Genomic DNA, 10,058 nt, shown 5'->3' on the forward strand with positions numbered 1-10,058 from the left:
TGCAGTCAACAGTAACAAGTTCAATATTCAAGCTCCGCCCAGTGCCGTCGCGTCGCCGATCGTCAAGATAGTTCCTCTCCAGTCGGTAGACCACAGCGAAGGCGGAAGTAAGTGGGAGTGAAGCCTCTTGCGTAGTTGGACATCTTCTGAAAGCATTTGCTGAACCCCACTTTTATTTATTGTTTTATTTATTTATTTATTTATTATTGGGTCATTTATTGTGTTCTGTACTATTTTGTATATTGTTTCCTAAAGATATGTATCATAATTTGTTTAATCCGAAATTATTTCTTTCTCATTCAATGTGCCTAGTTGTTTTCCGGAACCCAGAGGAAGATGGTGAGTTTGTGTGTTGCCTACTTTAAAATAACGTAATATCATGATATTATTATTTTATTTTAACAAATAAGGCTGTGATCGTAAATTATCACTATCATTGTTTTTCTAAACCAGCTGTAATTAATTTTATGTCATTTTAAATCATATCTTTAGTTTTCCAATAATCATCATTGAACAGATATGACTATACAGCAAGTAAACAAAAATATAGCTGCAAATAAACATGTAAGGAAGGCTACAATAAAAGAAAATCTTGTCTTATCTTATATCAACTTTGTTTTTGTTACACTCATTCATGAGTGAAATATATTGCTAAGGAAAATATGGCTGCAAGTCCTTGTAAATTTTGATTTCTGAATATAAAATTAGGTTAAATTACTTTTTTTTTCTTTTTTAATCGACTGAGTGCCTGAATTTATGTCATTTTGATCAGTGGATCCGCATTATATACATATATATTATATTCTGCACTGTTCACCTCCACCTTTGGGGGTCGCTCTTGCATAGGTTCTGATAGAGGAAGCTCATGGCGCTCCAGCCAATCAAAACATCGGGACGGAAGGCACAGGTTTCCGGCCTAATGAACGACAACACAACTGTAGTCGTGAAAGGCGAAGAGGAGACGCTGCTTCTCGCTAGGAATTGAACGGTTTAGCTTTCCTTTATAAAGCTGTAAACTACCGTAAGTTCCGCCCCTGCAGCGTTGATTGCATTTTATGAAGAAAAGCGAAACACACCTAAAAGTGGTGGTATCGGTGTATAGCTGAGGGTCAAACAGGGGGTCGTAGTTGGTGTTGCTAAAGCTAACTGGTGATCTCTGTGTGCTTTTGAAGTCTATAGGTACCGGCTAACGATAAGCGATTCACAAATAAGTGCACTAAAGCTATCTTTCTGCCGTTCATCGTGTTGTATCAACGCTAACGATACTCAAAGCAGGCAGTAGTGCTACCTCTAACACCATTAGCTGTGTGAAAGAGCGGAATATGAGTTAGCTAACGTTAGCTGTGTCAGCACTGATGATTTTTACCCTGCTCCTTCATGTGTTCGTCTAATCACAGTGAGATGCACATTTTGAGCCAACATTAGTTAGCTCGTCAAACCATTTAGAACTACAGTTTTCAATTTTCAATAATTCATCATTTCTTTTTTTTTTTGATTGCACAGCTTGTAAAGTCAAAAATGCTGAGTGCTTGAAAACGATACCTGATAGTTTCTGATGTTTCTTCTGTGTATCTTGTCAAAAAGATGATTCCAGTGACACTGTCTACTAAATATAAGTTATATTAAAAATTGCTAGCAATGCCAACAGCTCTAATGTTACTCAAATAATCGTCTATGAATACTACAGATTTTCGAATGACACAAAATAGCTTAAACAAAGCAAATTTGTCAAATTCAGTAGCTGTGTCAGCCGCATGCATCATATAAAAATGTTTCATGCCATGTTAATCAGTCATCAAAGTTATCATTAGTTGACCTTATGCCACTTATCTAATCATTTCTAAACTATTTGTTTTATGTTTGTGGGTGAACTAATTCAATGTTCCCCCCCTGCCTGTTTCTCTCAACAGATGCTCTAACTACTCTATAATTTATATCCCAAGAGTTGGCAGTCGTACTGACATGGCATCTGTTCACTGAACTGCTCCATCTTCAGCCACAGCTAGCACCAAGCATTGGTGTGCAACCTCCCAGCGAATGAGACTGACCCACCATCACCATGGAAACAGAAACAGTAAGTTTGCTTCATAGCTAATAGTGATGTCTTCACTTAACAGTGTTTAACTTAACACTGCCTGTCTTCCGCGTGATTGTGCAGGAATGCAAATTATAGACTAAGCCCAGATATTGAAGTATTATACCTTATGTGTTTTTTAAAACATGCATTGCAGGAAGTTATTCCTATCTGGCAGAATAAGCCTCATGGATCCACCCGTAGTGTTGTGAGAAGAATAGGTTCCACTCTTCCACTCAGACCTCCACAAAGGGCATGTTTCCAGGTAAGTATGTGAGCCCCCAAATAAATAAATAAATATATATATAGTGAATTTCTCCTTTGTGAGATCAATAAAATTTAATCTAATCTATATCCCATTATTATTGTAATAGAAATGCTTGTGCATACAACTTTACCTTGTGTGTTAGGAACTACCAGGCCTTCCACCTCTTCGGCCTATGGATGGCCCTATGGTTCCTACCTTGGCAGACATAGCCTGGATTGTTGCAGATGAAGAGGAGACATATGCCAGAGTGCGGTAAGTATCCAGTCAAGTCCAAAGAGACAGCCACTAAGGTTATGGACAAGTGCCAAGTCACTACACCATAACTCCATTATCCCAGACTGTCTAAGCTTCTAACTTATTAGGTGCACAGATGCAGCCGACAGAAATTCAGCGCAAGGTTACAGTGTCTTGTTTTTGTGTCAGAGAGGCACTGATTCAGCTCTATGCTAATATTTTGCAGCCTTAGGTACTGATGAAAACTGAACATAATAAACTTGAAAAAGACAATGGTAGTGCTATTGGATTGGGCTGTACCTGTAAAATATGGAGTCGGGCATTTTGGGAGGAGTAGGCAGAGGGAAATAAATGCATCTGCTGACCTGCAGTATGGCTAAAAAGATGGACTCAACCCTATGAGTTTTTATGGTACTAAAAGTCACTGTTCAGTCATAGTGATCACCCACTCTTCCATTTTCAGGAGTGACACTCGTCCACTGAAGCATGAATGGCGGCCTACACCCCTCCTGGTGCTCCACAGGAACTCATCTGTGCCCAACTTCCGCCGCGAGGGCAAAAGGATGGAGGGGCTTAGGAAGCCTGGGGTGACGGCGCTGAACCGTACAACCGCCCTGCAGGATGAGCTCAGCAGACTCCGAGCACAGATTGCCAAGATTGTGGCAAGTGATTCTGGTAGGTAACAAAATCAAGAACACAGTGTGAACGTGTCCATTCCAGATTTGACTAGTAATAAAAACACAGGGACATCATCTGAGAGATGGTCACACATCAAATATGACACTATCCTCACTGATACTACAGTCTATAATTCCTAATGATGCTTAGAGCAGTGGAGAGTTACAACTGCTTTATTGATCATGTTTAACCACTGAGTTACTATCTTCATGTGACTGATCCTTTTGTTGCCAAGTCAGCTGCCCTGATTCTCCTAAAGCTCTTTGGTACTAAGATGTCTTGGCATCAGTTTCTAGGTCAGTGGCAAAGCATAATCTCTGGTTCAGTGGCAGCTGGGTGTCACTCTTTGAACATTTCAACAATGTCATGATGTCACATGTAATGTACTGCCACTGATTTTGAACATGTTTTCGGAAGTTGTGTAAAAGAGGAACACAAGGATCTGCCAGTTATAAACACTATTGCTGCCGATTGCTACTGCTGCCGAAATTCTGTAAATTTTGTGCCGTGAGATGGTCTGTGAACAGGGGAAGGACCTCATACAGACCAGGATTTCATGCTAAGTGATGGCATTTTGTGTTCTCTACACAATCATGCAGCTCAGCCATGAGGTCGGCAATGTGATCCTAGAAGTGTCTGGGCTTTTCACGGGCGGTATACAATAATGAATGCTTATCTCCTGAAGACGTCACATACTGCTAAGAGAACATTATTTTAATTGGGAGTGATTGTAGAGCAGACTCTCCCATAGCACTCAGTTTAAATTATAATTGTGCCAACAATAGCGTACTGATTTGCAGGCCTCAAATTCACATTCACAAATGACAGATAAAAATAGAAATGGCATTGCGACTCTGTGCTTTTGATATTTTCAGCTGTCTGTTTCTCTCAACACAAACTTAAACTCTTTTCCACTCCTTTTCTTGTCTTCCAGGCTCCAACCCCCTGACCCCTGACCTGCTCTCCCCTGACGACACAAGTATGAGCTTCTCCATGGCGCCTTTCGAGACAGCGCCCTACCAGCCGGCTGCCACGGCTTCCGCTTCCTTTGTCATCAGCGATGTCACAGAGGAGGAAGAAGAGGAGGAGGAGGAGGAGGAGGAAGAGGAGGATGACAAAGATGTGGTCTCTGTGGTGTCAGAGCTCGTCCCTGACCCTCTGCCACCTGTTTCCATGACGGCATCGGCGACCTTTGATCTGGACAGACCTAGCATGGACTTCCGGGAGGCAGAGGAGGATACAGTGTCACTATCAAAGTCCACCAGCTTTGCTGATGTTATGGACATCCTGAAGGACATGAACCGCATGAAGATGAGCAAAGACAGGTAAGAGTGGGCCAGACACTACAAATCTCAGTCTGAGTTTGCTTATTTGATATGTGTTGGTCTTTGGAGGATTGTTGAAGCAGCACCTCTAAACCTCACTAATTAACATGTTGCAACATATCTTCTGGAGCCTTGTTGTCAGCATGAGCAGAGAGTCTATTAAGTTTTTTGCAGAGATTAAATGATATGGCGTGTTAATTTGCTAGTTTTGCAGGTTCTAGTAGATACATTTTTAAACTTTTGCATAGAGCCAGGCTAGCTGTTTGCCTATGCTCCCAGTCTTTACGCAAAGCTAGCCAGCTGCTGGCTATAGTGTCATATTTACCGTACAGAAATGAGAGTGGCATCAGTCTTCTAAATGATGTTTACATTGTACATTGTATTCCCTCCAATGCATAATTTGATAATTGTTGTTCTTCTGGGACCCTGAGCGATTTTTGCAACATTTGGTTTGTATTTTTTGGTGGGTGCCACTGCAGGTACAACAGAGGCTGTACGTCCCTCAGAGAGGAGGACTCCGCCACTTTGATTTCAGAAGCTCTGAGGAAAAAGTTTGTCCTGAAGGAAGAAGATACTGCCTCTGTGAAACGGAAGTAGCCTGATCCCGTGTTTATCGTCAATACCCGATCCTGCTGCTCCATGTAAGTCGGGACAGGATAGTGGATAGTAGTGTGTTTGTTTTTTTTATATATTTTGTATAACGAACAGTTGAAGGCATGTGGTAGGTTATCATTGGTCATGTATTCAGTGACATAAGGTTTTAGCTCATTTGCGGGTTCTTAGCTGTTGTTGTTTTTTCTCCTGATTATTTTTAGGCCTTTGCCTGTGGAATATGTACCCATGGATCCACAACCTTGCTCCTCAGACCCGAGGCAATAGCTGTCTGCCACAGTTAGAACAAAAAACACTTTGTCCCAGACATTCAGAACCAAATGTGAACTTCACAGCGCTGGTACAGTGAGAAGGGGAACAGCCAAGTCTCCATACCTATAATCAGTTTCAGCACGGCATCACATATTGCATCCAGTTTATTTCTCTATAAAGAAGGCCTTTATGTATGAATTCATCTTTAATGAAGACTCAGCAGACTGGTTCCACTGCTGTCCAGAAACATGCTCTGTTTGTGGGCTGTTTTGATTTTAGATGCATTTTTTTGATTATGTTATAGCACACCGTGGAGCAGCTGACATGCAGACAGTTAAAACAAAGTTTTTGGACTTAAAAAGCCTTCAATCCATCCTGCTATTAAAAGAGTTTCCTTTTGAATTTTCCACAGAAGAGATGCAAATAAGCTTTTTTTCAGTTATGTAAAGAAGTCTTTTAACATACTTGAAAATGTTTTATGTACAAATGAAAGGGGTCTAGTGTACATGCAGAGATGGTATGTAGCCTATCACAGAGTGTGTTGGGAAAATAACTTGAGATCTTTGCTGATTGATATTTGCATTACAGTACTGAGTTTGCAGATGTGCACGGCAGTGTACTTAAAATGTTGCTTGCTCCACTGCACCTCTTATGCCTGTCCTCTTGCTTGTGATTAATACATAGATTGATAGTCACTGAACCACAGGACACTGATTTTTAAAACCCAAACTGAAAGGAGTAATCTTATGCAGATGATATAGTTTGAAGTTTGAGGTGTACAAATCCAAGGAATACTCAATGCAGTGTGTGAGTGAAATATGCACCCATCATTGTTTGCAACTGTTTATGTTCCCAGTAAAAGCAACAGAGACAAGTGTATACAGGTCTGTTTAGACACAAATGTGTGTAGAATGTGCTAATTGGTAACTGAAACCACCTTTATGATGTTTCTAAATTCCATTAAAGAGGTGATTTCAGTTTGGGCAGAAGCGATTAAGCTATGTGTAAAAGTGGTTTTGAATCATTCTGTATGCAGAGTTTGGGTAGAATGCTTGTGTGAGTCATGATGATAGCAATCAATATTCTCGTTATCGCCTTACCACAGATGTTTTGCCTGTTCCAATGCCTGATTTTATTCCCATATTAGTTCAAGTGCCATGGGTTTGTTTTAATCAGCCCACCCCTCATTGCCTGCCCTTTCCTGAATGCAACTTCCATCCTCATCTTTACTAAGATTTCCATGTTTTCATCTGACAAACATGTAGTGAACAGTGATGTTAAGGACCAGTTTTGTTTGTGTGATATTGCTGAATGTTTGTTTCAAAATAACCCTTCAAAAGAAAAGCTGTTATGTCGTTTTTACCTCCACATGTGTCACTCCTACTCTGTTTTTCATTTGTCATGTTTATGCCCACATGACTGGGAATCCTTTAGTGTAGTTTTGCGGTGTGAAAAGTTTCTGCTAAGTGATCTGTTTGGATTGAACAAGAATGTGCCCGTGTGTGTTGCTGTAAGCAGTCAAGTTACAAGTATGTTTTGTCTTGCTAGACTTGGCCCTCAACTTGTCCTTGGTGATCTTCTCAATTTTCTCTTTGGTCAAAGTGATCACAAACAAGCCAACAAGCTGAGAAAACTATTATATGCGAATTTAAATATGTTAATCGTGTGTCTGTACTTGAGATACTCTACAAACTGCATCACTAGTCCAGATCATAAATTGAGAGGATAATTTAGCTGATCAGGATTTTCCACAGACATTGTTTTCTCTTGTCTTGTTTAATGTTTTTTTGCCATTGTATTTCTGTGTAGGATTGAGCCCACACCACGAGCTGTGTGTTTTTTGTCATGTGAGGACTTGTAAATAAAGATTGGCTGATGTTTTGAAACTATGTTTGGTCTGTGGGAAAAGTTTGTTTTTGGCTTCACCATGCAGAGTCAATACGCACCACATGGGGGCAGTGCAGGTGAACAAAAATCATTTGTTAAATGCATTTTTGCTGTAAAGAGTACTGAGCAACATAATTTCCACCCTAAAAAACAGAATTTAGTATATAGATCTAATTCCACCAATTAAACAAAAGAGGTGTGTACTGTAAATGGCTACTGGAGTTGTAGCGAAAGTGGGATGGGGATATAGGCTTACTTTTATGTTGATTGTAATGTCAACCAGTGGTGTAAGAAGACAAAATGAACATATATTTTAAATCCTTATCTACAAAGTACCCGCAAAGAAGTAAAAAAAATGTTGTAGCATAAATTGAAAGTAAATGTACTTAGTTATATTCCAACACTGATACAGACATTCCATATTTGACCATTTAGCCCTCATAGAGATGTTGCTAAATAAAGTTTATGCGTTTGTAATATTAAACACACCCTCTACACCTTCTAGCTGTAAGAAGTCTGGCAGACAGTCATAAATATGTAGCACCTCCTCACTTCATCACACCATGGGGGGCCTGTACTCGTACACTTGTAATTTCAAAGATCTTTGTTAACCCACATTCTTTCCCATTTCCTGTTCTTTCCCAAGATGATCCGGCCCCTCAGTGCGCCACAGTCTATTTTCTGTGAGAGTCCTTGGCCTACTTTGTCCCTCTTCACCTCCACGATGGACTTCCTACCTATTTTAGATACAGGGAGATGTCTGTGGAGAGCTCAATTAATAGGGCTCAGTGTCAAAATTAGGCTCTGTTAAACCTATAAATACAGTCCTTTAGTTCAAAGTGACATTGACACATTTTCATCTCTACGTGACTCGAGAAAAGAATTTCAAAGCAGGTTAATACATATTTGAGTGGCCTTTTCACAACAGGTTCGATATTGTTGACTATATTGTTTTTCTATGAAGTAAATGTTAAAGATCCTCTCCAGATGTATTTTCAGATGTATATAAAACACTTTGAATAATAATTTTTGTCTGGTTTTCTGACCCTTGAAATTGTCCAATGTCCAGTGACCAAAAAACAGAAAGCAACGTGAAAACATTCAGCACGGAAACTACGAATGGGTCGCAGAATTAACATACCAAGGCACATTTCACACTGCTGAAGTTTAAGTAAAAAATCTGTTGCTTTGTTTAACAGCCTACAACCATGCTAGCGTTAACAGCGGTGCTTTGAGCTATTACTATTGCATGTTAGCGGACTAAATGCTATTGTTAGTCCGCTAACATGCTCACAGCGATGATGCTAAAATACTGATGTTAGCAGATGTCCTGTTTACAGTGTGTACCATTGTAGCTTGTTGGCATGCTAACGTGACAATGCTAAAATGCTGGACTTACTTGACTTATCTACTGTGTTTACCATCTTAGTTTATTAGCATCAACATAGTCACAACGACAATATTAAAATGCTGATGTTAGCTGATATACCATTAGATGTGTTTACCATCTTAGTTTGTTAGCATGCTAGCATGCTTAGTGACAATGCTAAAATACTGATGTTAGCGGATATACTTATCGTGTTTACCATCCTAGTTTATTAGCATGCTCACGTATTCACATGTTTGTACCCTACATATAGCTCTACTACCATTTTCACACAGGTGCTGTGGGGAATAAATATTCATTAATATTTCAGGTATTTGATCATAAACCAAAGTACTGGATAAAAAATGTCGGTCTAATGATAGTGCTGGATAATTTAAGTTAGCATAAACAAAGTTACTGCAGTACAGGGACACAGCAATGTCTGGACCAAATACATCCAATAGTTGTTGAGCCAAGAATGTCCTCCTCATGACGATTCTTAGAGGAGACGCCAGATCACCAAAGTCAACAGGATTCATCCTCTGCGTAAAATTCTTGGCAATCTATCCAATAATTGTCAAGATATTTCAGTCTGGATCAAAGTGGTGGACTGACCGGCAGACCAGCATTGCCACAGTGCCACACCACTATCATAGCTGGAAAGGATTAATTATTTCTGTAAGTTTGCTATAGGTATGACTGTGTTTGAACGTTTGGCATTACACTGAGTGAGGGGTGTCCTACGTTAGGACTTTAGGACTTGGATTTGACTTTGGACATGTTGGTCTTGCCTCGAGACCTGGCACACCAACATTTGAGGCTTAGTTTGTGTCTTGCAAGACAATGACTTTGTCCCACCTGGAGATCTGTCTCTTCAGCAGTACTCCTGTAGTTTGGCCAGCTCCATTCGCCCCACATGAGGCAGTAACACCAGCCAAGTTCCTGCTCTGTGATGAGCAGCAGTGAAGCAGCAAACACGCCAACAGGTAGAGTATCTGTCATACTGACTGGTCAGCAGGGCTCCTCCATCTCCCTGAGCCCAGTGCTTTTCATCAATGTCTCCTTATGTAGCTGGAAGCCCTCATAAGGAGACCTGTCGTTGGACACAGAAACTTCCCCCAATGTCCTACATGTTTCCTGATGCTGCCCAGAGGCTGTCAGGTTTCAAACCCATTTGTTACTTTCATGCACAATGTGATCAAAGGAATTGCTTTTTGGTTTCCCTTCACGGTGGACGATTTCTTTTGTGTCGTCTAAATAGATGAAGTTTTACTTTGGACAGAAACATTGTCGGGGCTTTTGGTGTTGATGAATCGGCCTGACAAATGTGTCGAGCACTGCTGCATTCTGAGCTACAGCTGA

General features: G+C 40.4%; 1 protein-coding gene across 1 annotated transcript; it reads left to right on the forward strand.

Annotated features, from left to right (window-relative positions):
• The first annotated feature begins 911 nt into the window (after positions 1 to 911).
• On the forward strand, positions 912 to 7,332 carry mtfr1l (mitochondrial fission regulator 1-like). The gene is made up of 8 exons (XM_041953928.1): positions 912 to 1,021; positions 1,911 to 2,074; positions 2,232 to 2,339; positions 2,485 to 2,594; positions 3,040 to 3,251; positions 4,189 to 4,579; positions 5,059 to 5,220; positions 5,395 to 7,332. Exons 2-7 carry the CDS (start codon positions 2,060 to 2,062, stop codon positions 5,174 to 5,176), a joined length of 954 nt encoding a protein of 317 aa, XP_041809862.1. The 5' UTR covers positions 912 to 1,021; positions 1,911 to 2,059; the 3' UTR covers positions 5,177 to 5,220; positions 5,395 to 7,332.
• Positions 7,333 to 10,058: the final 2,726 nt, after the last annotated feature.

Source organism: Chelmon rostratus, chromosome 15 (assembly GCF_017976325.1).
Source record: "Chelmon rostratus isolate fCheRos1 chromosome 15, fCheRos1.pri, whole genome shotgun sequence".
NCBI lineage: Eukaryota > Metazoa > Chordata > Actinopteri > Chaetodontiformes > Chaetodontidae > Chelmon > Chelmon rostratus.

Coding starts and splice junctions, on each gene's coding strand:
- mtfr1l (XM_041953928.1), top strand. Junction 2,340..2,484: donor CACAAAGGGCATGTTTCCAG/GTAAGTATGTGA, acceptor CTTGTGTGTTAG/GAACTACCAGGCCTTCCACC. Junction 2,595..3,039: donor GAGACATATGCCAGAGTGCG/GTAAGTATCCAG, acceptor TTCCATTTTCAG/GAGTGACACTCGTCCACTGA.